The sequence below is a fragment of the Melopsittacus undulatus genome, chromosome 1 (genome assembly GCF_012275295.1).
Source record: "Melopsittacus undulatus isolate bMelUnd1 chromosome 1, bMelUnd1.mat.Z, whole genome shotgun sequence".
Lineage (NCBI taxonomy): Eukaryota > Metazoa > Chordata > Aves > Psittaciformes > Psittaculidae > Melopsittacus > Melopsittacus undulatus.
In genome coordinates, this window is record NC_047527.1 from 114955955 (window position 1) to 114983694 (window position 27740).

A 27740-nucleotide genomic window follows, 5' to 3' on the forward strand; every position below is an offset into this window, starting at 1 on the left:
ATAGTAATTTTCACGTAGCTCTGGCAAAGACCCTTATTTATTTGTTACTACTCTAATAATTTACAAGTATGAAATGTAGAGCTTGTTATAATCTTTACGAGACACGCATGCTTTATATTTGTTATAGCATTGTACACATACCTATGTTTTATATTGGCATATAAAGCACTATGCTTCATGCACAAACCAATACAATTAAAATACAGCTGCACCTTACCAATCTTAAACACCAGGAAAAGTTCACATAAACCAACATTCTTACCTGCTGTTCTAGGGATACAAACCAGTGAGCAGTATGTAGGTGACTGAAGACAGACAGTAGTTTTGTTTTATCTAATTTACCATATATGCTGAACTTTGAGACAAGATCATAACAGCTAATTATACTGAAAAAAACCCTAATTATACAATTAACAGGTTGATTGTACATATTCTTGAATTGTATGGCATCACTTTTAAGTTTAGTCATCAGTTCATCTGCAGAATTAAATATTTATAACACCTTCCATTATGCAACCTAACCCATTCACCCATTTTAAATTGCACCATATGAAACCTGAAAGATAAATAGTTAATTACTAGATCTACAGATCACTTGCCTAATTGTATGGAATATAGCAGAGATAATGAGCTCATTGTGAACTGCAACAGCCATATAACGTGGCTCATGAAATGCTGATGGGACTGTCCGCACTGCATAGCAGAGATAAACACCCCACAAGAGGAATAAAAATTCAGCTGTGAGAAGAACAAAAAGAAATAATTTACAATTAGTTTTATAGATGAAAAAGGAAGGAAATTTGAAGTACTACAGTATCTTCTGTATGTGTGAGTATCTATGTAAAGACAATACATGCTTATACAAGTACATATGTACACACATAGGCATTCAAACTCTTTCAGATACAGTCACTGTACATGACAGATTTGGTTTTAATTTTACACACTTCTTTTATTCCAAATCAGGAAGCTTTGCATTCATGGTGTTTCAGTTTTTCAACTGACAAACTTTAAGACAATGTCTAATAATGCCTTGCTTGCTTTTCAAATTGGTATTACAGAAGTTTGACATTACTTAGAATAACAAGCATTTTATTTGTGGCTCTGGTTCTTATAAATGCAAGTACTGGTGCTACAAGCTTTTTAAGACAACAGTTTCATTTCAAAGGTTTATAACTCAGATATAACAATATATTTTGGATTTAAAAATATCCTCTGTTCATGATAGTTTATTCTGCTGGTACCCATAATATGATGAGTCATTTCTGAGGGTCTAATATAATTACAACAAATGACGCACTTCTCTGTTAGGAGAAAAATGAGAAAAGGAAGAGAGGAGTAAGAGGTCAGGATCATCTTAAACTATCCTCTTAGAGCTAACTCATCTGCCCCAGCATTCCTCTGACTTCAGTCAACAGTTTGCTGTGCTTTGTTTTGGTTATGATACAACTGAAGTGATTTGATATCCACCTTGAAAAAACTGTCCGTCCAGAAAAAAAACCCCACATCCATCCATAAGTAGACCTGGTGCCTGTCCCTCTTGCCTCACAGTCTGGGTTGATGATGACTGGAAGTGTTTGAGTGTTAACCAGCAACATGCAGTTCCACGTTAGACCCCTGTAATGTCAGCACTGCTCTAGACCAGCTTCAGAAATATTGTGTAATCCCTTTGCTACTCATACACTCCTTTTGCCTTGTTGCTTTTTTTCTGTAAAAACTACATTCAAAGGTAGTATAATAGTAAAGTAGTCCCTTTTCACAGATACTTTTTGCACAGAATTATTAAACTGTAACTAGAACTGGTGATTGGTGACATCACCCTACTGTAGTGATCAGCAAATCATTACTGATCAGGTTTGGATAAGGACACAAATGCTTGTGAACCCTGCCATTACCAACAGATTGAAATAAAACATCTGCACTGGATATTTCATGAGACAGGTCCTCTGGTTCCTTTACTTTTAATAGTCTATAAATACTGTAAATTACCTATATTATATTGTTACAGCATTTAGAAACTTCTAATTTTGCTGTGAATCTCAGCTAAATCCTAAGAGACAAGTCTGGGTAGAGTGAAAATTAATTCAGTTACACAGATATCTCTGTGGTCTGACGAGTTCAGTTTGAACTCTGAATAACACTTTGCCTGTTTCTTACTTCTATCAAAAATAGATGGCCTAGCTTCAAGACCATTATTTTTACTAGAACATATCCTACATAAACCTGTCAGTTTTCCCAGTTACATAAAACCAAGCATCTGAAGATGCATAATCCATGCATGCAGCTATTTTTGTGTTCTTCCTTACCAAAAACCCAAGAATAATAAACCTTTTGACTAAGTAATAGTTTGACTTGGAACCTAAGTTTCAAAATGAAGGAAGCATGGTATAAATATTCTGAAACTGTGAGTTGCAGCTTTTTCTTTGAGCTCTGCAAAAGCATGCATGCAGGTATGTCTTTCCTATACCCCCCCCACACTCATTGCTTGGGCAAACTGGCTGCTACTTCCATTTCATTCCTAGTTAATTAGCTATGCTACTAGTGAAGTCTCTTACACCGGTGTCATAAAAACACCTATGCAGGAATGACCTACCAAGCCATCTTGCTCCTGAAGTCTTCTCTGAAATACAGATTTTGCTTCAATTAAATAAGATTAAAGGCTCCTTTACAAAAGTTAGCAGTTTTGGGTTTTGTCTCTAAGTACATGTGCCTCGGATATGCAGAATTGTGGCACTGACATGTATTGCTCTTCAAAGCACTATAATTCATTGCTTTAATTACTCTGTATTGATTTAGAAGAAACTGGAAAGGGGAAAATGGTTAGCATTAGGTCACTAAAGCCAAATCACTGTTATTTTACTGTCCCAGGTTCTATGGAAACTCTTCTTATTAATACAGTTCAGAAGGTATTTTCCAGAACATGCCAGAGAGCCTATTTCCTCTCATTTTGCCTTTCATCCAAAGTCTCCCTGCCATAAGAGACCAAACATTATCAGCAGAATTGAAGAGATGAGCTGTGAAATAACAGTCATAGTCCACAAAACTGCTCATTCTCCTTTCTTTTCCTCAACTGAAGTGAGAAGAGCCTCAAGTCTCTTACTGACTGAAAAGATCAGTTGCAAGTGCTGAGGCTGAGAGCTTGAAAACATTTGTTTTTTAAAGGGATGAAAAGACACATACAAAACTCCATATGCTGAAGGTATCCTATTTGAACTGAAGAGTGTGGGTCAAATTTTGCTTTTTTTCAGAAAAAAAACACAATCATGTCTACATTTGAAAATATGGAATATTTTTTTTAATTTTTTATTTGTATACAGGTATGTCAGAGAGCAAATTAACATGAAAAAGCTGCACCTCCATAATAAAAACCAATTTCAGTGACCTGGGCTCATGTGACCTCCAGATCTGATTAATTCTGAAAACTTCCATTTTCAGTTTTCCAATCATAGTTACAAGGAGTCCACAGGACAACAAGAGGATGCTTCAAAGTATTAATGTACTGAAGCATAACAGTAGTTTGCACCATTTAAGGAACAATGATTTTATAAAAGCTTTACATTTAGAGCAGAGTTGGCATTCCTGTCTGCAGATAATAATTAGTGTGACATCTGGTACACAACACAAATAGAGAACAGCTTTTAAATAACAAGGTAAAGAGTTCCTATGCTTGCTAAGCCATACAATATATATGTTACAATAATTTTATTAGCAATAACAAACAAAACAGACTGATAGAAAACCTATTTATTACCTAAACCACTAATTACAGAGCTAAAATGTATTATGTAGAAGATGTGCTTGAGAAGGGAAATTAAGTTCATATAATTTAACTACAAACTACTAGTGCAATTTATGATAAAAATCTGAAGGTGTGACAAAATTTTGCTGTACTGTTTTTCTACATGTCCTTTTTGGTTTCTAAATATAAAATAAGGTGACTTATAGTAATAAATACTAATGTATTTATCACACCAATGAAAAACACAGATATAACTAACTTCAAATTGAGGTTGGCCTAGAGGACATCCAGTGGGCCCTTCCAGCCTCACCTATTTTTTGACTGTGTGATTCTGTGATAGATCAGACGGATAGATAAGATAGATAGATAGATAGATAGAGGAGCAAATCTGGCCATTGTGCAGCAATGTTCTTACGTACCACTCATCTCTGAGGTCTTGTTAGTTCTGTCTATGGCCCACTAGTGACTGTTTCCTGCCAAATATCTTTAATGATTAAAAGTGGTGAGATATGGTATGAAATTTCTATTTGGCTTGCTGAATAATCTTCCACTAAAAGCCTGGTGTAGAAGAGTGACTTCCTGACCACTAAAGGAGTATCTCAGCATGTTGCAAACCTGCCAAGACCAAACGCAAAGCTCAAAACACATGATCCTGTTACTTTTAAGTATGATTTATCATAAGGCTTATAAATTAGCCCATTTTACACATTAAGAACAAGAGATACCATCTTTTCCCCTTCTGAAAAACGACGGAAACTCCTAGGAGACAGAGCTGTCAACAGCTGCCTGGACAGAAAATGTGAAGTCAAAAAAATAAAGCATAAAAGAGCTCTGAAAAAACTTGCAGTACCTACTCTGTAACTGCCCAAACCAGGCATTCAGATTCCAGGTGCAAATGTCTGACAGATAAAAGAGTAACAAAAGGCATAATTGCTTTAAAGGCATAAATGGATGCAGATATGAATGGAAGGTAAGAGATGAAAATATAATGTGACCTTAATATGTCATGTGCACAAATGAATTAATCTTTAAATATGTCTCTTTCTAGTCACTATCTATTTCTTACCCACATAACCTCTTACCTGGTCTTTGCATCATTTAATCAACCTGTTTATTTATATTCGTTAGTGTTTAAACCCCATGATTATTTTATTTGCAATGGCCATCATGTTTTCAGAAAATGAAGTGTTTTGGAACTTAGCTTGTTTACCCAATATACTGGACCAGAATCATGCTTAATGCCATCAGTCTGTTACAACTAAGAGGGTGCCATGTCTGCTCACCTGGGATTTGCTTAGGCCCCTGCTCATATTCTGCATCTTCTGATAAGGAAGGACAATGATACATGTTCACAATTTGTGACATACATCTGCTCCACAGAAAAGGGCAGGCTCTGTGTTAGTATTATTGACTTAAAACTTTGTCAGAAGATACTGGTTAATATATTAACTAGCTTTTGCTAAACATGCAGTTGTCTGTGTTGCAAATCATTCTTTCATATTTAAAACCAGTACAAGGCAAAGCCATGTCAAGACAGTCTCTGTGACCTTTTCTTGCAGTCCATTCGCTGAGTTGTGTCGTGCCTTGCACAGCACAATGAATCCAGACTGACCTGTTCCCGCCTGTCTACCCCCCAGCACAAGTAAACTCCCATGTTAATCCATATCCTTCCTCATTGCCTGCTCTGCGCATGTCTGTAGTTCACCTGACTGCATAGAACTGCAAAGCAAGATATGATGAACTGAAAGCAGTGATCAAGTCACTTTCCTTTCATTCAAGATTTGGAAGTCACCAGGAACTTCCTTACACTTGGGTAGGTACAGGAAGAGAACACGCACAGATGACAACTGGAGTAAAGGCAGCAAGGGCATGACTTCAGGAAAGATAAGAAAAAGTAGATTCAGAGAAGGAAAGATCATATAAAGGAAACATGAAAAATCAAGAAATGTGAAGCTGGATTTCTGAAGATGGCTTACACACCAACTCTTCTTAGGGGCCTTCGGAACATATTTCATCCTTACTCCTATAGCTTTGCTGTCTCTAAGAACTGGACAGCACTAAAATAAAAATACCACATATGCAGCCTTAACTAATTCTCTTTTACATATATAATCTTCAGTTAGCTATATAATTTCTTAAAAGACCAAACTCATCTAATGCATGTGACAGAGCAATTCCAGAGATAAATCAAGGTTGGGTAATGCAAGCTCTTTGATTTGTTGCAAATAGCATCCGTATGTGCAGTGACTGAGAAAAAACTGCAGATGAGAAAAAAAGGAGCCCTGTGCATGTGCACAACTGCATTCTAACTTTATATTTACCTCAAGCTCCTGTGCATATTAAAGAAACAACTAAAGACAAACTTTGCAGAGATGATCACAGAGAGCATTTCTTTTGCTATTTGGATGCCACCATAGGCATTTTTGCTGCAATATGCAGCCGAACTAAGGGCTGTATTTGCAGCCAGTGAGACCATACATAACATGTTATATATAGCTTTGGCTAAGCTTTGTAACTGAGCCAAAGGCATTGTAAAATGGGCAGCCAGATTAAACGGACCATATAACCCTAATCTCAATTGTGTCTCAGCTCTGGCTCTATGAAATAGGGATAATGCTACCCTGTCACTACAAGATGACAGCAGAAATAAATTTACCTGCATTTGTGAAAAGTTTAAATCCTAAACTGTGAATTTCCTTCCTGCCATGGTCAGGAAAGGAAAGTGAGTTATTTCAGGCTGTCCTGGTTGCTTCTTAGGTCTCCTACCCTACCAGAAATGTCTTTCTCTTGTGCTTCTTCAGGGTGGCCTCCTGGTGGAGATGGCTGTAGGCTAGAATTGCTGCAAGGAACTCCCTGGAGCCAGGATACCCATCCCCACGCTCACTTGCACTCTGCTATCCAAAAGCTACCTGAAAAAAGAAGACATCCCTGAAGGACTAAGGCCCACTTTCATGACTCTGTATGATGTTCTATGTCTGAGCATAAGCATCTTTGCAGGCCATGAACAGACCACTGCTCCCCAAAGACAGTGACATGCTCTGTGTCCTTTCCTTATACTAACAAGGGAAAGCCCATTACAGCTGTGGCTTAACTAAGTTCATTTGGCATTCTGAGCTTTGCCCTGTTGGCTAAACAGTACTGTTCAAACAGTTACGCCATTTTTTTCACACAGGTTTTAGATACAAATTACTGATTACAACTCTACTTATCCACAACACAGTTACAACAACTCATCTACTTCTCCATCAGGCTTCATTTCATACAGTTTAAATTCCCCCTACTGAAATAAAGGGTGCTATGGATCTGAAAGCATGGCTCTTCCATCTATTCATCCACTCAGGGTGCCAGCTGGAGCTGAGCATGCACCGTTTCAAAATAGGAAAAGAATTGTGTCCTCAATTGCTCCTGTGTTGCCAGCCAGCACAGCACAAACTCTTTCTGCCTCACTGCATCCAATCTCCCACCTGGAGAGGTGCACCATGTCATAGGAGAAGTTCTGTTCTTCAGCTGAAAGGATTTTCATATGTTTCAATCAATGAACTGTGATTACATATGGAAGTCTTTAGTATTAAGTTATTCCTAGCAAATTATAAATTACCAGAGCTTTACCTCTCACCATATCACAGCATTGTTTTCATTAGCTAGGCACAGCAATACAGGGACCTATGTATGGAGGAAGAATTAATAGTTTCAAATCCAGACATTTTTTCTGTCAGAACTTCCATGGCCTGTGACTGGGCAAGGCTGAGAAAGAAGACAAGGGGTCTGTGGGCTGCTGGGAGGCAAACCACACAGATACAAGACTGCCTTGCAGGTCCACTCAAAGCAACGTAAGAGACATGCTGACCCATGGTCAGTGGGCCCCGTGGCTGGAGGGTAACCTACAGACAACTGTTGCTGACAGTGGAGACATATCCAGTGACTTGACTGTGTGCAACATGCCTAGAAGTCTCACTGCATGAAACCTATGCCAGTACTTACATTTACAACCTCTAGGAACTCCCCTAATTTCTGCATTTCTCTTAGCCATTATACTCATGCATTTTTTCATTTCCCTACACAGATGCGCTGTTCTGCCTTACTCCTTCCATAGTCTACTGTCATTACTAAGGTCGACTGGCCACTCTTCAGTCTTCATGAGCCCCATTATCCGCTTCGCTTACATGTGGATGAAAGAGGGAGAACAGGATCAGAAAGATCTATCACCAACACCTGAAAGCAAGCTGAATGTGGGACCTCCTCTCTCACATGTTAAGGAAGATGCAAGCAATGCCAGTGGCATTCAAAGTATGTGAAAGGCTGGAAAGACTTGGAGCAGTACAAGAGAGATACTGAGGTGCCGGAGCAGGTCCAGAGAAGGGCAACAAAGCTGGTGAAGGGTCTGGAGCACAAGTCTGATGAGGAACAACTGAGGGAATTGGGGTTTGTTCATCTTGGAGAAGGCTCAGGGATGACCTTATCACTCTCTACAACTACTTAGGAATGAGGTTGTAGTGAGGTGGCGATCAGTTCTTTTCTCCCAGGTAAGAAGTGTCAGGACAGGAAGGAAGTGCCTCAAGCTGTGCCAGGGGAGGTTTAGACCGGGTATTAGGAAAAATTTCTTCACAGAGAGGGTGATCAGGCATTGGAATTGGCTGCCCAGGGCAGAGCTGGAGTCATCATCCCTGGAAGTGTGCAAAAACTATGTAGACGAGGCCCTCAGTAATATGGTTTAGTGATGGTCTTGGCAGACCTGGGGTAATGGTTGGACTTGATGATCTGTCACGGTTTGAGCATGTTTTGAGGGTGTTTTTGTTCAAGGTTTTTTCCAGCCAGGGGGAGTCTGGGAGGAAGGAGAGACAGGACACCTGACCCAGGCTAGTCAATGAGGTATTCCATACCATAGCACGTGATGCCCAGGATGCATACTGGGAAAGAGAAAGCTGGAGGGGTAGAGCTCTGGAGAAAAATGGAGGAGGGAGCACATGGTGCTCGGCCGGGCAGGGTGGAGTGAGTTATGGGTCGGTGGCTGGTGGGGTGTTGTATTCTTTTCACTTGCTGTTTGCTGTATCATTATTATTTGTAGTAGTAAATGGCAGTAGGGGTTTTGTGTTATGCCTTAGCAATTAAACCGTTCTTATCTCAATCCGTGGGGGCTACATTCTTTGGATTCTCCTTCCTAACTCTCAGGGAGTTGGGGGATTTGGTTTAAACCACGACATGATCTTAAAGGTTTTTTCCAATATAGCTGCTTCTACAATTCTAAGTGAATTCCAGAAAGGGTGGTGCAATGACAAGAGGAAGTCAGAGCATCTTCTAGCCTCTCCTAAAGCAATCTTTTCCCATGGGTGGCTTGCAGAAGCATCTGAGTAAAACATTTATCAATACATAAACATGCAGCCAAGGCAACCCAAATATGATTTCCTTAGCAGAATTACTTTATAGAAATGGTGCCTAAATAAAGGCTATGGGATTTGACCTGAATATAACATACCAAGAAAAAGTATCATCACCACAGGCAGTAATACAACCCAAACTGCTCAAACTGGGGGTTCCAGTATCTTTGCTACTCTTCCCCATATCTTTTCCAGATTCACCATATCCTAGAGATGAGGGACATAAACCACACACAGTGTTGGTGATGTGGACTGTGTACATGGTAGCGAGAGGCATGGGTTACAAGTAGGAAAGGGACAGAGCTGAAGGCTCCTCTTTAAAACAGGATTCTTTGCCTATTTCTGCTGCAAACATTTTATACAGCCCTGGTATTATAATTTACAGTAAGTTTTTCACAACTGATCACTTATTTTTACATGATACATTTTCAGAGTATTTAATGTGAGAACTAAAGCCAGATCCTCATCAGTGTTTAATTCTAACAAGTGCCTCCTGGTTGGGCTGTCCACATGGAGGAGGCTATAAAAAGTACTCTGAAAAAACAATCTCTCCATGTCTCAAGACAGACACTCAAAATGGATAGCTACTGTTGACAGTTTTGGTTTTAATCTTTGTACATCGATGCTAAGGAGAACATGGCCTAAAAATGCCCATTTTGGAAACAGTTCTTTATTCATTGCATGTTCTGAACAACACACCCCGAAGATGGCACAGGGCCACAATATATAGAGATAACAAAAAGAAATAATAATCATTCACTCACTGAATGCAGCAGAGGGGCTGTAGAAAATTTAATAAAGGGCCTTGTAAGGCTGTATTACAATGCCCTAACTCAGAACTGTACAGGTGGCCCTAAAGCCCAATCTGTCAGAGCCTGTCCTGGCAACTCATGCCCTCTTTAGATGCACAGATTATATATGTTAAATATCAACAAATGAACAGTGGGAGGGAGCTCTTTTGTGAACAGTCTGAAACACTCACTTTGTTCCTTTTCCTGGCTGAGGGCATGCAGTAATCATGGTGCAGCCTCGTGTTTGGAATCCTCTTGGTGCCCAAGCCCTAGAGCATGACCCACTGATTAGCAGGCTATGGCAGCTGCAACAGCCAGCTGCGCAGGAGCAGCACAGCTCCTGCAGCCGGGAGTCAAACAGGTACTGGGGAAGAATACTCCCTGCACTTGGTTAATATCTGTCATCACTTCTGGTTTAAATAAAACATGGAAAACCACACACAGAATGCAACACTACAGCTCAAATCCATGCTGGATAGGATTTGATAGCTGGCTGGGCTGAAGTCAGGAATGTCCACCTGGTAAGATATCACCTCTGCTCTTTATTTGTCTTTGTGCATGCATGTTTACCTCTCTGCCTTTCTCTCCTGTCTGAGACTTTGTTCATTTAACTGGCTATTTTCCTTTTTTGTTTTTTTTTTTGTTCCAGCTTCTGGGAAGTTCTTTTAAACCCTGTGCTGATACCTGTTTCACTTATAGGATCTTTTCCCTCAGGATACAGAATAATAGTTTGATTGGTGACACTGCAAGCCCTCAGGCACCAAAAGTTCATCGCATGGGTTTTTTTTTTCCCCTAACTCGGAATACTGCCTGTGAAAGGTGGAGGTATAGAATATATTCAGGCCATAGGAAAAAGGCTTTGTAGGTGAGCATTTTCAAGCAACTCAGGTCTTTCTGTAACATCTCAGACTGTCAACCATGCCATTGCTTGTCAATGAGACAGATGCCATAACCTTGAAAGTGATGCAGAAACGAACACAAAGGAAATAAAAGTATCTAGGCAAATAACAAATAGGCTACCCACACATATGCAACCTCAAGAAAAATACACACTAACTTACATTATGTTTGTAGATAAAATAAGATACACTGAATGCTAATTTTTCTCATCAGCATATCACAGAGTACAGAGGCAATGCTAGAAATGGCAACAACCCTTGAGTCTACTTCTCTCACAGAATCCTCTTAAACTTAATGGAAATGTAAATATAAAACATTCACTCCAATAAAAGTCTCCTGAGATAAAGCCCAAGTATCATGATTAGTATGGAAAATGCTTCATAAATCCTAACTCCAATAATGTCTGGTAGCATAAAGGATTCATCTCATTATGACTTTCTAACAGAGACTTGTTAATTCTCACTTCACTAATCTGTGACCTTGAAAATTCCCTCTCTGCATTTCAGTAAAGTGTTGACAGCTGATTGGAACAGGGAGGTATTCCAGCAAGGGCTACAGGTGACAGGCTATATTCCAAAACACACACTAGTTTTATATAAAGTACTGTGCCTGACTAAATTAAATAACAAGACTTTCATAAATTATTGCCTGGCATTTTTATTTTAGCATTTTAAATTAAAAATCATAATCCATCTTTTGCAAGGCTGCTCCCACTCAATTAAAGAAATAAAAGGGGTTCTGCACTATGGGTATTTCTCCTGACATATTTCTGAGATGAAGTATCTGGTTTTGGAACTAGTTCCCACTGGCTGTAAGCTACTCAGACTACTAACAAGGAAAATCTTGACATGCATACACACATGTATATTAAATACACACACATTAGTACAGACTTGTAGGTGTACATCTCCTAGTACTGCTAATGTGGCTGCATAGTTTACTGAAGATATACACAAACAAAGCTCTGTTTATAAAGTAGTTTGGGTAAGAAGGCACAATGACAGAACATAAGAAACTCTGCCTCATTTTGTTCAGGCTTGAGAGCTGGCTTTGCCTCTACTGCCCTTAAGTGTATTTTGAAAAACACTTAAAACCCCTCTAATTGTAAATATAGCTTAAAAATCATCTTGGAGTTTGTTTTTTTTTTTCAATACTAAGGAGACAGCAACTTACACAATTTCTTACCCAAAAGGGGCTATTGATCGGAATTAGGTATTATGATATCAGTTGTTAATCACTACACTACCATAGTCACGTATCCAGAGGATAAAAACATTCGGTTACCATTATGCAACAAAGTTTTATTAAACTACACTGTATTAATGTCTTTGAAATGCAATAAAATTTTGATGCAAAATGGGTTTGTGCAGATGACATCATCGTGTTCTACATTTAATTCTCTTTTGTTATTAATTTTACATCATCTCTAGTGACAGCACTATTCCATTACTGCATAGTATAGTTATATATTATCTGCACACCCCTCCAAAAGGGTTCAAATCAAGATAAATTTCAGAATGTCCTCCTTTATACTCCTCTCTGCATGGTTTACCAGTGAGCATATTGACACATGGGGTACTAGTGCGCCTGACTGCCCCTGAGATCTTACACAAAGGGGAGGAGAGCAGACCACAGGGACACCTTGGAACCATGGAAAGTAATTGGCCAAGCTGGAAGCAGTCTTCTGCCCTTTAAAACTGCTGTGTGCTGGCTTTCCGTGCACCACTCTCAGAGAAAACACTCCTCATACCCCCATGCTGCTTCTATCCATCTCATCTGCATTCTCGTGTGGAGAAGCCAACATTACCTCTCCATAATCCTCAGCAGACATGCTCTTGTTAGTGGGGTGTCCATGGGGGAAGCAAGATAAGGGCAGAAAGGCAAGAATTTATTTCAGCTTCCAAAACAGTGATGTATTTGAGATAACGAGTGGCACCGCTGGCCTGTAGTAGAAACAAGAGCTTTAGGTGAAGAAGCACTGAAGCTGTCCAGCCAGTGGGAGGAAGCACATTATATTGTATAACCAAACCCTTGCACAGGGAAGCCACTGTTTGCTATAAAAGTGAGAAAACAAAACTGAGTAATTTTTCTCCTTGATACGAGCTCTGCAGGGTGTCATGTTTTAGCTCCTGTCTATCCCAAGCACTAAGAACCCATTTAAAAAGTACATTTAGTTTGGACATCAGACGTGCATTTTCTACTCCCTTTATTCGATACTAATTTTTGTAAGTTATGAACAAGTGGTCTGGCAAGTTCTTTCCCTCCTCACACAAGAGAGCTCTGCTCAGTTCTGAGGTGCAGAAGCAAAAAGCGTCCATTAATCTAGTTATCATTTCTCCCTTGAATAGCACAGAAGAGCTAAGTATTTTCTGCCTTCAAAGATGAAATTTCTTGAGCACCCATCATGATTTATTACAATCCAAGTTACAAACCTTTGAAAGTCATAAAAGTCTCAGCGTACTTTAATTATGGTTTACTTCTCAGCCCATTTAAAAACATATATGCCAATATTTTATTTCCCTGGAAGCTTTTTACATGATATTAGGCAGGCTGACAAAACTTTAAAATACTCTAAAAGAAGAAAAATGAAAAGGCAACCAAGGTTTATTTAAGAAATTAAAAGATAAGCTAGAAAATGAACATACCAACAGCCATCATGTAATCCCAGCGGTCTATGAGGCACATATTGAAGATCAGGTAGTCAGATGTTTGCCCTTGGCCAATGAGTGGAATGTTTCTCTCCAAATTTTGGGTTACTGCAGAAGTCCAGCCAACGAGAAACCAAAAGACTATCAGGAGAATAACAGCCAGCATCCTCATCACTCGCCCACCTGTCATGTATGGAATACGCTGAGCAGTTCGGGAAAGGAATACCTTCAAAACCCTGAAAAATTCAGACAGAGAGTTAAGATGAGTACAAGCAGTGTTGCAGGAACTGGATTTTCATTTTAGTTCACTATCAGATTATTAAAAAAAAAATCAACCTTCTTTCCCCTGACAGTGTGTACAAGAGCGAAATGTGAAACATTATTACTTTCATATTCATCGTATTTAAATGGAACTGACTGCTGCCCAGAGAGCGCTACATAGCAATAATAGAAAGTATTAGCTATGCTTATATTAGAGATGCACATCCACATGCTGTGCTGTCAAGCTGTTTTGTACCTTCCAGCTCCCAGTGGAACACTTCTGTCTTTGGAAAAGGGAAGGTCATTTCCATAAAACAGCAATCATGTGTGTGAGATTTCATTTTGTTTTGGTGCTGTTTGTCTGCTAATCCCCAATCACGCTATTTACAGAGAAAAAAATTAACACTTCTAGGATATATTTCCCATTGGGTTTGATGCTTCTGAGACAATACTCCTTGTAGAAATAACTGTGGAAGGCATTTTGCTCATTATGTGGTTTCTGACTTGCTTATGGACAAAGCTTGCCGAGCTGGGACAGAACCATTGAAAGAAAAGCCACATCATACATTAGACACACACCATGTAACAGCCACTGAACACATAACACTCAATTTAAAAGTATTTGCACTTACTATTAGGTTTACTCCCACCAAGAACTGTTTAAGGAAACACCACCTCTATTTTCTACTCATCACCACCTGCTAAAGCAGAAAAAGGTCCTGCTCGGAGTATGAATGCAACCAAAATTTGATGAAACAGCCTCAGGAAGAGCAAGTAGTTTGACTCTTCAGGTAGCACAGAGTATCTCTTTGTGTTGCCTGCAGCATGGGATTCAGAAGCATCTAACCTCTCCTATGAGAAAAGGAGGCTTCAGGGGCTGCCACTGCAGTGCTCCTGCCTCAACCTGGCCAAGCTAATAGGGATGGACAGTGAGGAAACGTTATCAGAACCAGATGGGCCGATGTTTAAACACTGAGATTACAATGAGGAGCCTTTTAAAGTGAGCTGCTTTAGTGATTTTATCCTCAAAACCACGGTGGTTCCTCACTCTTGAGCGTGAGCATGTACAGTGAATAATCTTGATATGCATGAAGCGACAAATTACTTCTGAGGTTTATGGAACTTGAACTCTGAAAAAGAGAGCTGGGGTTTTAAATGCCCTTGTCAGCTCCAAGGCCTTTTCAGCATACCAAGCACCAAGCCATCTCCCAAGCTGCTCCATGGCCAGACTTGGCTTTCCAGCAAAAAATTAGTATCACTCCAGATTAATATTTATGCTTATATTTGCTTAAGAGAAGGTAGAAGCAACTGGCGTTGCCTCTCAAACAAATAACAGAACAGTGTCTTTTAAGGCAGAAGCACAAAAGCTTTTCCACATCCATAAAAATGAATCATCATTTGACAACAAACACAGCCTTCACAGTGTGCATTAGGTGAAGTCAGAGATCTGAATATGTTCAACAGTATTCAGCTGTTTCCCTCCCAACAGTTAACCCGCAGGGGGTCACCGTTTTTGATCTTTCCATGTTTGATATATATTCTGCTCTCCCTTTACAGATGCTAAGTGTTTCATGTTGGAAGCAGCTTCCCAAAGACTTCAGGCAGGATAGACAGAAAACTCCACAGAGGCAAGGCAGGCTACTTCCCTCTACATTGCTTAGTCACAGTACTACAGTTCCAGGGCAGCACTGGTAAATCCTCATTTTATTGTTCTAAAAATCAGTAAGTGAGGGCTTTCCTCCTCCCTGTTGTAAATGCCAATCAATATTTAGCTTCTCTAAAGAGACGAAAAAAGTATTCCTTTTGTAGTGAACTTGAAAACACAACCTTTTCACAGCTGTAGCTTGCCACTTGAGAAAGATTTCACTGTACATGTTTCTGAAGGTTTAAGAATTAGAGAAATTACACAAACCAACTCAGAACTACCAGAAACATTTATTTTCTTTGTATTTTGGCTCTCCAAAGTCAGTTCTTGGTGATTCTACTGAAAGCCAAGATGTGAGCCTTTTCTGGATGTAGCAAGGCAGCACCCATTACATTTTTTCCAGTACTAGCTCATTAACTGCTAAGTATGAGACAGCTTTCTAAGGGAGACAGGTGGGCTGCTGATGCATTATTGATCTGAGCAGAGTGAAACAAATATCTTGGAGTACAGCAGTTAAACCCCCTCCAATTTAGATCATGTTTCTTTTTTTCTCTTCACCAAAATAAGTATCCACCACCATTTCTACCTTGGACATATAGGCTTGCATGTAACCCAACCTTGTTTTTCCCAAATTCTTTTTCTGAGAAGCTGTAAGGAAAGCTGAGTTGGATTTGTAGTGTTGACAATCTCCTTTCCAGAGGCTATGGCATAAAAGTACTCTACCAGAACACAAGCTCCAGAATCTCAATTCCCTCATCTTCCTGTTATCATCTCAACACTGGCTGATGTGCTCCACCTCTTCTCATGTCCTGTGTATTATTGAACACGTATGAAAGCAGAGAGGAGTGCCGAGGAGTTTCCCCTCCCAGGAGCAGCCCTACTCACCAGGCTGGAGGATCATTTGCCTTCCAATATCTCTGACTCATATGCTATCGAAGTTCACCATAAAAAAGTTGAATCACTGCAATATTTGATCAAAATGCCCCTGCAAACACGTACTGTCTGATGACTAATACTCTGCATCAGAAAACTGAGGAGTTCTCCATTCGAATAACTGCCCTGACTTCTGGGTAGACAGTGCTCAGCCCTCCTTTTCTGCACTGTTTTATATCTATATATTGGATTGAACTAGCTATTCAACAAATGAGAGAGATTTCTTACAGGAAGGTAAGAAGTGGAGCTGGTGGGATGCATGTACACTAGGCAAGTAAAAATACTCAGGGTGGTCCCTGGCATCGATGCCAACCAGAACAGAAGAGCAGGCATCCATACTATTATCCTCCAGCACAAGGCAGCTGCATGCCTGTGCCAGCTCCTGAACCACACTGGGGAACAGTTTGGAAGCATTCAGCTTACCACAGACCAAGGGCAAGCCAGGAATCACTAAAACAATTCAGCAGGACAGAAGATGGAGTTCCAGCACGAACAAATGTTTTCTGATGCTGCTTAATTTATTAATATAGATGTAGCCATGGATTCAAATCCCTGAGCAAATTAATGTTTCATTATGTCAATGTCAACCAGAAAGACTCCTCCTCCTGTTCTGTCTATCCCCAGAATACCTGGTAGTGCCAGGCAGTGCTCTGGCAGAAGCTTAGGGCATTGTTTGAGATACAGGGACTCTGATCTAAAGCAGAAGAAGAAAGTCAACCATCTTCCTCAGCATCTTCTAACTCTTCTCCCAGCTAAAACCATTCAGCATATGCAATCCACTCTTATGGGCTACTATTGGATAACCCGTCATTTTCAGTGGCATGTCATCAGCTCTGTTTACAGGCAGATCAGATGGAACACTGCAATGTGCCCTACCTGCTTTCCTGGGAGACACAGCTGCCTTCAAAGCAAAGCTTTGACTTATAGACAGCTACTGGCAGCATTAAAGCTGATAGGCAACAGCCGTCCTTTCTACAGAGTAAACAAAAGGCGCAGTTCAGGCTGAATGAACTGTCTGGAGACCACTGCAGGTAACTCTCAACTCTGCTGGCTGCATTGCCAAGCCTGGGGGAAACTAAGCTATAGGGTCTGAATGTTTATTTGGTATGCCTGGCTTCATATATATGAACAAGGGATTGGCCAAGTTGCAAGCATAGAGCTGAGAGCCAAGTGAAGCCCAGCAGCTGGGGAGAGAAGTGATGCTGCAAGTGAATCTGAGGCAGAGGGACAGAGCATGCTGGCTCACAGGACTGCCTGGGAGCACCCACTTGGAATCAGCAAGCAAAGCATGTGGCTGCTGCTGTAGAAGTTAAATCCTGAGATGCAGTGTGTAAACTTAGAAAATAAATAAAATCATACTGAATTTTCATGTCATATCAATAATCTGCCCTGTGAACAGAAAACATGGCCCCCGAACTATCAGCTGACTGCCTAAGTGGCAGGAACAACAGGTGAAGGATCCGGTTTTGACAGCAATGACCTGGCACAATTTGTTTATTTTTTATTTCTAGCATCTGTCATTTTGTGGCTTTACTGAGTCATCCTGTCAAACTGTTCTGTTCCAGACTGATGATCTTTATTGTGATACGAAAGCTACGTCAGAAAGATAACAGGTCAAGCTCTTATGAAGGATGTTGCCCTCCTGTGGTGCATGGATTATGTCTTATCTGCTTTTTCTGGACTAACAGTGAACACACCGCTAGTTACTTCCAGTTTGTAAACTGATGTGAAATTACTAGAAGTAAAAAAGTACTGACAGCACATGTATGTATGGCACTACGTCATTACAAGAGAGCCTACACTTGATACTTGACACACAGGCACACACACATACACAAACAGTGAATGCAGGTTTTATTTCAACATCAGAAAAGGTGTCTGAAGGAAGAAAATCAACACTTAAGGCCCAAGGCTTTACAAACTATAGTTAGATGCACTCATACCACCAGTTACTGGCTCTCAGCTGGGAAGGATAAAACCCAACTGGGAAAACTGAATGGCTTTCTAATCTTTCACGTCCCAGCTGAAAGTCTCCAAATCAGTCATCATCTACTTCCCAAGTGATTTCTCAAGACCTCAGCATAGAACAGACTTGAAGTCCAGCACTGAAGAAGATACTGAAATTGGGATGATCTTTCACTTTCTTGTGTCTGATAATCTCGAACCTGAGCAAACCTGGGCTAAAAGCTGTGCCATGTCAACAGCACAAAAACAGCATGACAAGACCTACATAATATGCATCATGTCCTTCTTGTCCAGCAAAAAGTACAATCAGAAAAAGAAGTTCTGGCAATTATTTGGATGTATGAATACCTCTAAGAGTCCCCATTCTGAGTGTTGCCAGTGAACCTGGACACATATCACTGATAGCCATCAAAATAACTCCACTTGCAATAAATCAAAGTACAGATAATAGACTATCTCCCATATTTTTTCATTTCAGGAGATATTCTGTATAGCAAATACACTGTCAAGAAGACCACTGCCATGAAAGGCAACAAATTTTTAGATGCACTAACCCTTCCAAATACACTGTTATGGGCAACAGAGCACAAACTGACTGAAGGCTAGCCTGCACAGTGAGACTTCATCTTCCTTTTATCTTACATAGAGTTTTAAAGTGATTTCCTAATGTAGAAAAATAATGTAATACAAATTTATCAGATGTATGGCTAGAAAAGCAAGCTGTGAAGAGGGTTACAAAATGCATTTTACCTCAGTGCCTGGTAAAAACTACCACTAATAAGCAAAGACATATGGGTCGTGACTTGATGCTAACCTACTTTGTAGTTTCCTAGTTTAGTTTTAATATCACATATAAAAAGGTAATTCTAGAGTGCCTAAATGAAAGTTCTCGTTCTGGATCAATGTATAGGAGATAAACTGTGCTGCTGCAATTTCCAAGAGTTTGAGCAGACTGAGGAAGGTAGGAGGGAAATCACATGCTGTTCAAGTGAAGGCTCTGGGTTTTGGGAGGCAACAGGAATCCAATAGATTTCCCACTGCAATCAGAACCACTCACTCATTCCCATGTGAGCAGCACTGGACTCTCAGCCTCATGCATATTTAATAACATGGAAAGAGCCTAAAAATATGACCTGCTTTGATGAAAGTGTATTGATTTGAAGTAGCTTTTGTCTGTCAATCTGTAGTTAGGCCTGGAATAAGCAAACAAAATTATTTGTTATTTCTTTCAATGCAGCCTAGATTCTAACATTTTTCATGCTATTCTACACTTTATTTTCTTCTTTCACCTTCAAGACTGAAGTCTCACTTGAGAAACTCTCAGTTTCCCAGTGGACTATAGATCAAAAAGCTTTCTCTGTCTGCAGCCAGTTCCAAGGACCATAGCTGGAATCTTTTGACAGACCAGCTTTTCCCCAGCGCTTCCTCTCTCCGCAGCTCACTGCCCTGCTGCCCACATCTGTTCTGGCTGCCTGCTAGCTCCCATTGCAGGAGACACTGAAACTGTGTGTGCTGTCTTTTGCAATGCTTTTGTTCATATTACCATATCATCTAGGTAAGTCTCATCAGAAATGGCCATTCCTCAACTTGATTTGCCCATCCTGGGTGTGTGCTGAGGGATGTATCGAGCACTGAGAGGTAAGAAGGCTCAACAAGGGGACTTGCCATGTCACGTAACTAGGTTTCAGTGATGCAGACCAAGTCTCCTTATTTATGAAATCCTCATCTGCTTTGTGCTAATTATCTCTTCTAATAAACCACTTACTGCACTAATACCCCCATGAATCCTGCTGAGATTAGCAGAACTACAGAGCAGTCAGTGAAATATCTGACTGTCGAACCCTGACCAGACAGAGCTGTCACAGAGCATACCATGACTATATAAACCATTAAATAAAAAGCCAGTCAATCTGTCCCCAGACAACTAGCAGTGACATGTGTCCTGTTTGTTAACTATTCAAGGTTAAAGCTACATCACACAGTTACTTTGGTGTCACCAAAATCAAGGGCTCACAATCACAGAATCCTGGTTGAGATGCCTAGAATTCTGAAAATCCCAGGTCCTTGGGACAGGACAAAGCCACCTCTCTATGGGTCTGCTACAAAATGGCTAACCTAGCCAATTCAGTAATTTCTTCCTGATAGATATGTTTAAATAACTACAGCCCTCACTCAGTAAAAACAAGGTTAGCTCCTCAGACATTTTACTCCATAACCAAACCAACCTTGTTGAGCTCTTTTCTTCATTCAGATTTTAGGCAGTTTTGTGGCAGAAACCTTAATTCACAGATCCTGAAGACTCCTGCCACTAGTAGTGTAGACTGAAGATTATAAATCCTTCAGCCGATACAAGCTTTGGCTAAGCTAGTTATTTGCTTCTTAAAAATCATCAGGTGGTTACTAACTTTTTGCAAATCTAAAGCCATTCAGTTCTTCACTCTCTTTGACAATACTTTGTCAAATACTTTGACAACAAGCAGTACAAAGGTTCTCATGGTCATTATTTCTCAGAAGTTTACACTGAGAAAATATACCCAAGAACCCCTGGGTAATCCCTTCCTACAAAAGGTCAAAAACATTTTCAAGGCATTCATTACAAAATTTGCTTCACAAAGCACTGTGGAGTTGACAGTGAAAGAGCCAACTCCCCTCCTGATCCCAGCTTACAGTTTTTCATTTAACAAAGGCTGATGAGTAAAACCAGCTGGGATGACATAAATTCCCCTCATTGTTAGTGCTGCTCCATACAGACACCCTCTCCTACTGAAAACATCCACTGACAACTTCAACAACCATTTAAATGTCAGAGATACTTTCTAGTGATCAGCGATAAGGTAGTCCATCAAAACCATATGCCAAATCTTGTATTTTTGTGCTTAAAACAGTCACACTACAGATAGCAAGTATTGCCAAGGATAAATCCCAAACCCAGGCCAACGTAAATTTGGTAGTAGCTACATATCTTGATACAGAAAGATTTTCTTTCCTTTCTTCTCCTCCTTAGTTCTATGGCACACATCGTTCTTCTGATAAGAGAATGACAAGCCCCACTTTAAAAGACAGTACCTTTTTAGCATTTTTAATGTGGCCAAAAAACCAAAATACCTCCTCCCTTTTAAGCCAAAGACAGCAGATACTCTGAGCTGTTTGCATGATATGAAGAGTTGCAGCTTTAAGAAAAACAAAGCATTTGACATTTTCAACAGGATCATAAGAATTAGTAATCCATAACAGCTGTGCTACATGTTTCACCCTTTTATAGATTTATTAGGTTAATTATTTAGGTACTATACAAGAAGAATGCAAAGCTTTTCTCTGGATCAAAAAGTAGTGAACAGTAATTTAGTGAGCTTGAGTGAATTACAATTCATTCTGTTAGCAGTTTTTACTGTGAGGACTGAACTATATATTCATAGCATACTTACAGATCACTATATTTTACTTTTTGAGAAATGCAGTAAACAGCAGTCAGCAACCGAAGGAAAACAGCATAATTTCACAGATAAATGTCTTCATGTTCAGAATGGATGCTTCATTGGTTTCCCCTTTGTATTCCATTACACATGTGGCTAATACAATATTGTATCTTTTAGTTTATATGTGTTACAAAATAAAAAGATTTTATTTTACTTACATACTTTCATTTAATTTACTTTTTTGTATCTCTAATTACATAGCAAGTTTCTATGCTAAAGCAGCATAAAATGAAATGTGCTGTTATGTGATCTCTTCTTACTAGCTGTCTTAACAACACTAAAACCTATTAATTTTGCTCTTACAACATTATCAAGCAATTCTACTACTGAATTTTCCGGAGCATGATCTGAGATCCTACAGCCTGTAGCCCAGATGTAGCTCTTCACCCAGGCTGGGCAGTTACTAGCTGACATCCCTGGGACCCCATTAATGCACAGACCAGTACAGGTGTGTTTGCATGGTCTCCATGGCCTCAGCAACAAGAAGGTTCCCTATCCCTGCTCTAAAGGAACAAACCTATTGATTTACAAGACCTAATCTCAGAGTTTGAGTTTGGATTTGTCATCACAGGAGCTTCAGTGACCAAATGATTTCTTTGAATACTCCACTTGTAAGAGATGGAAAACAGAGCAAAATTCAGTTAACTTAGGAGCCAAACTGTATTTTCCTCACAGTTTCTCATGCTGGTGAGATTTTCAAAAGGATCTTCAAACTCCATGTGACATTGTGTATTACCTATATTCATAAGATACTAAAGATAAAATTCTTTAAGAAATGATGGAGTCAGTAGACTTGACAGATGTGATATTGCCCTGTCTGTCAGAGACTGCTGAGCAAGCTCAGGAAGACACAGATCTGGGAGGCAGCAGCGGGTGGCAATAGGAGACCTGGAGCAGACTGAGGAACCTGGAAACAAAATTCCCAAGAAACACAGGAGTGGAGAGCTTAAGGAAATTTCAAAATCCATTAAGCTGGATCAAATCAAGACATACCCTGCAATGGCATCACACACAAGTGAAGAACTGGGCACAAACACTGCTATTTCTGAACTGAAAAGAATCAGTCACTTTGACCAGTCAAACAGGTGCTTAATTTTCTGAGTTTTCTCTTTGCCTCTTTGGAGGATGTTCCTGCAGGAGAAGGCACGCACAGCTCCAAACTGTTGCTGACTATGGGTCCTGCTGCATTGTCAGAGGACACTTGAGTGTTTTTCAAAACAAACTGGTTTCAATCTATTGCCTTGAAAAAATTCCAGTGAACAGAAAGAGACCAGGAGAAGTTCTGTATCTGTGGAATGCTCACGGAAGCACTATGCCTAAAATCTTTTGGCATGAAAGTATCTCTTCACAAATTGACTTGCAAGCACTTGTTTCATTTTCTGCTGTGAAATGATGTTCCTACACAGTACTTTAAAATGAAAATCCATTATTAAAGATGCAGGAAGCAAATATCAGCAATTGAAGGGACAGGAACCTCTCCCATCTTTATAAAATGTAATGCATCACCATTTTTATGCCCTCCTATTTCATCAGTATCTTTTGGAATGTGTTTTTTTCCCTTTCGCTTTTCTTCTGTCAGAATGTTTCAGTGCTGGAAGTTACTGTGAACTGGTTAAGAGAGCTTCATACAGCTGCCTTCATATCAAATGACCAGAAGCATGTACACTTCACATATTCAAAAAAAGCCATATAAATGTTTACATTTTTAAGTTACATATTGCTCCCAATCTTACCACTTCATTGCTAATCATACGCAGATATGGAAACCTTATTAAAAAACTAAGCCAAAACAAAAATCCTGTATTTCAGCTAACATTTGTGAAATCCACATAGTGAAATTTCCCAAAATTCTTGCTTTTCCTTCAAATTAATACAGTTAATATGTGGAGAAACCTCTTTTTCTACTAGTCCATATAAATGAAACATGCAGAGTTCTTATATAAAAACACTAAAAGTTATCTATCTTGTTCTAACAAAATAAGAGTTACGTAATTATGAATAAGAACAATCTAAATCTGCATTTCTTCTCAACTGCAGGGACACTGTGGAAGAGGATACATTGAAAGGCCCCGTCTTTGATGTGTTCTGCTCTCATTTACTTGCATTCATTATCACACCAGATAATTAAACAGCACAAATGCTATAGAAAGAACTTGTCTTACTATTTTATTTCATTAAGCTGTAAGAAAGAGAAATCACACCCACTGGACACAGTCCTCCTTTCAGATCCATAATGCAGACTCCTGTACTTCAGCAGAGCTCAAGAAGAGGTACTGGGTTGTCAACACCTTTATTGTATGATGCAAAGCTGACAGGAGTTAATGAAATATGGTACAAAAAGCTGCAGAGACACACAACTGTAATATGTAGTTATAATATTTGTTGAGGGTTTTGTGCCCATTTTAATAAAATAAATGTTAACCACTTTATATGTGATTGACAGGCAGCAGTGTTTTATATCAACCCTTTTGAAAAAGCAGCTCTTTATCAGCACTGTGCTCTCCTTCCACTTGTAGAATGAATATTAACTTTATCTTGTGGTTGTGCATACAGGTATCACAGCTAAGACCTTCATGTGTATTTGAAAGGAAAGTTTATACTTCAGCTTCTCTGCAAAAGATAAGATTCAAACCACTCTTACGACAGATAAAATCAGGAACATCTCCACGTGTCATGACAATCAGCAGTGTTACCACCAATAGAAACTGAGACCATAAACAATGCCAACTTCTTTGGATAAAAGTTCCATGTGATAAAATTTTGTTATTATTAAGAATATTCCTCTGCAAATGTGCACCTGGAGTAGATTACACTGAAGGGAATAAAAATCCTGGCAAGGGCATTAAAGCTCACCGGGCATCTGCAGAGTTTTTGTGTCTCTGGTTGATTCATTCACAGAATGCCAGAACAGCCAAGACTGGAAGGGAGAAATTGAGAAATTGCCTAATCCAACTCTTCTGATCCAAGATGGATCAACAAGAGCAGGTTACTCAGGACCTTGTATAGCTGGGCTTTGCGTTATTGTCTACATTACACATCTCATACAGTGGGGAAAGGAAGAGGTCAGTTGCTGGCATGGAAAATCAGGGACCCTCTGATAGAATATAAAGTCCAACATGCAAGTTAAACACCAAAGGCTTCCACAGAAGCTTCACATCTTACAGTGAAGCTTCCAGGCTCACAGGAGATACTTATGGTGCAGGAACAACATCACACATAAATATGGCTTCACAGCATCAATAGATGTGCAGATACAGCTACTAAAGGTTGCAGTACTACCCGCAGACCTCCCTTGCTATGGTAGTCTCTTTATTTTAAATTTTAAAATCCTGCATTCTTAAAAGCAACAATGACAAAAAGTTGTCATTGTTCAAGCTGTGTTCATTATTTCAAACCCCTCTTTCCTTCCAAACGCAGATGATGCAGAGGACAAACAGACATTAGTTGGTAACTAAGCTGCTAGTCATGTAAATTCCCTGATATTTTGCCCAACTTATTTATGTTTCCTTCTTGGCATTCACTAAGAAGTTTAGAGGAGAAAAAAAAAAGAAATTTACAGTAAATGTAAGCAGACCAAAATAGAACTTTTCAGGCCCAATCTCACTCATATTCCTGTTTGTCAAATACCTCTCCTGATGGAAGAACAAGTAAAGCAATGACCATGTAAGAAAATGAACATCAATATGTGCACAGCAGCTTGTCAGCTATAAAGCAGAAAACAAACTCGGGCCAGAGCAAAGTCAAATACAGAAGAATTAGAAGAATGCATCTCTTCTGTTTATCATATTACAGTAAAGGGACAAATAACTGAAAAATCCAGCAACAAAAAAGCCCCAGCTGTATAGAATCAATGTCTGATAAACAGCTGAAGAGGGATGGATTCTTCTGCTCTGATTAGCCTCAGCCTGGCTTTTGCAAGCAGCACGATACCCAGCAGTGCAGATCAGCCCCATGTTTTTGCATATGCTATTTCTGCATGGATCTGGCATGCTACTGATTACTGTTACTGAAACAGATCAGTTATAATGATGCTCTGGAAGAGATAAATTGCATTCTGTATGTTCTTCTTCCAATGTTTCACATAAAATACAACATACAATTAAAGGAAATTTAAAGAAATGTAGTCCAGAATCATTCTCTAGTATGAGCAATATCTGAATAAAAGGAATCCTTTCATAAGTTTCCATGTTCTATTGCCAGGTAAATGCCCATTCAACTATGTTTACTCTCAATATGTTTAAGTGTAGCAATCAGAAAAACCTGCTAATTGGGCTAGTTATGAGCACTTCTGAGGAAGCTACAGTTTCTTGGAAACTAGTTTCTGAACGTCTGTCTGATTTTAAACTTTGTGAAAATAATTAAAGTTGCATGTTTTGACAAATACTTGCTGTTCCTTCCCCTGCACTGCATAAGCCACACTGCTAGGAATCTGCCTCAATCTGCCTCAAAAATCACTGCTGATCATGACTTGAGTGCTCCGTGGATGGTACAGGCACTTTGAAAAAGACAGAATGGAAGAGTAAGTTGTTCTGTTTGTGAGCAGGCAGCTGGGATGCATGGAGCTCTTGGGACACCAGCTGAGGGCTTTTGGTGACACTGTGATGGGTGTCTTCTACAGCTTGCCTGATCAGGAATACAGACTAGGTCCTGACGTAGGTCTTCTTCAGACACCTAGTGGAAGCCTCATGTTTGCAGGTTCTGGTTCTCATGAGGGTTTTCAGCAACCTCAGTAACTGCTGGAAGTGCAACACAGCAGGTCACATGCAGTCTGGGAAGTTTCTGAAACACACTGATGATAACTTCTTGATGTGGATGACTGAGGAACCAAGGAAAGGAAGCACTCTGCTGGACCCCATTCTTACAGAGAAGGAAGAACTGCTGGGGCTGTGAAGGTCAGGGACAACCCTGGCTGCAGTGACCATGAATGGTGGAGTTCAGGATCCTGGAAGAATGGAAAAAAACTTCAACCTCCTCCAAGCTCAGGAATGGATCTTACCAATCTGCAGGAAATCAAGCAAAGGTGGCAGGAAATGCATATGGATGAACAGGGAGCTCCTGATCAAACTCAGATATCAAAAGGAAGCATACAAGAAGTGGAAGGAGGACCCAGGTGACTCAGGAGGAATATAGAGACACTGAGCATACAGCAGTGGATTTACGGAACCCAGCTGGAGTTCATTTTGGTGAGGGCAGATTCAACTGGCAACAAGAAAGGCTTCTATGCATGTAACAGAACAGAAGCAAAGAAATAAAAGTTTAGGGAAAATGCAGGCCCACATTCAGCAAGGTCACCAGGTGCTTGCTGAATGATGCAAGGACCTGGTGCCAAATGACACAAAAGGACTGGAATACTAATGCCGTCTTCACCTTAATCTGTACTAGGAGGACTTATGTTCAGGAATCTCAGGTCCCCAAGATCAGTGGGAAAGTCTAGAGCAAGGAAAAGTCAACCTTGATGGAAGAGAATAAGGTCAGGGAACACTTAAGTGAACTCCATATACTTTAGTCCATGCATGAGTCATGACAAGATCTGTCCAATGTCATTGTGAGGCCGCGTTCAATACTCTTTGAAAGGTCAAAATGATCGGGGGAGTTACTATTGACTGGAAGAAAGCAGATGTCACTTTGACCTTCAAGAAAAGCAAGAAGGAGGACTCCAGGAACTACAGGTTGGTCAAACTCATCTCAATCCTTGGGAATGTGACAAAAATAAATTTTCCTGGAAACCTTTTCCAAACACAAGGTAACTGGGAGTAGTCAGTATGGATTTATGAAGATGGAATCATGCCTGACTGACCTGGTCTTCTGCAAAAAGAAAACTGGCTTGCCGAGGGAAGAGCAGTGGATGATGTTTATCCTGACTCAGAAAGACTTTTCACACTGTTTTCTAAAACATCCTCATAGAAAAGCTGATAAAATAGAGGTGAGATAAAGGACAGTGAGCTGGACTGAAAACTGTCTGAACTGCCTGGCTCAGAGGGTTGTGGACTAGCAGCAAAAAGTTCAG

General features: G+C 39.9%; 1 protein-coding gene across 1 annotated transcript in view; it reads right to left on the reverse strand.

The window, feature by feature from the left end:
* Positions 1-27740, reverse strand: part of GPR158 (G protein-coupled receptor 158) — a 185979-nt gene that overhangs the window by 11746 nt on the left and 146493 nt on the right. Inside the window, exons 7-8 of the mRNA XM_034067256.1 lie at positions 13451-13689; positions 600-738 (exon numbers count right to left, since the gene is read on the reverse strand). Of these exons, the coding sequence (XP_033923147.1) occupies positions 600-738; positions 13451-13689 (378 nt within the window). The remainder of the gene's footprint in view (positions 1-599; positions 739-13450; positions 13690-27740) is intronic.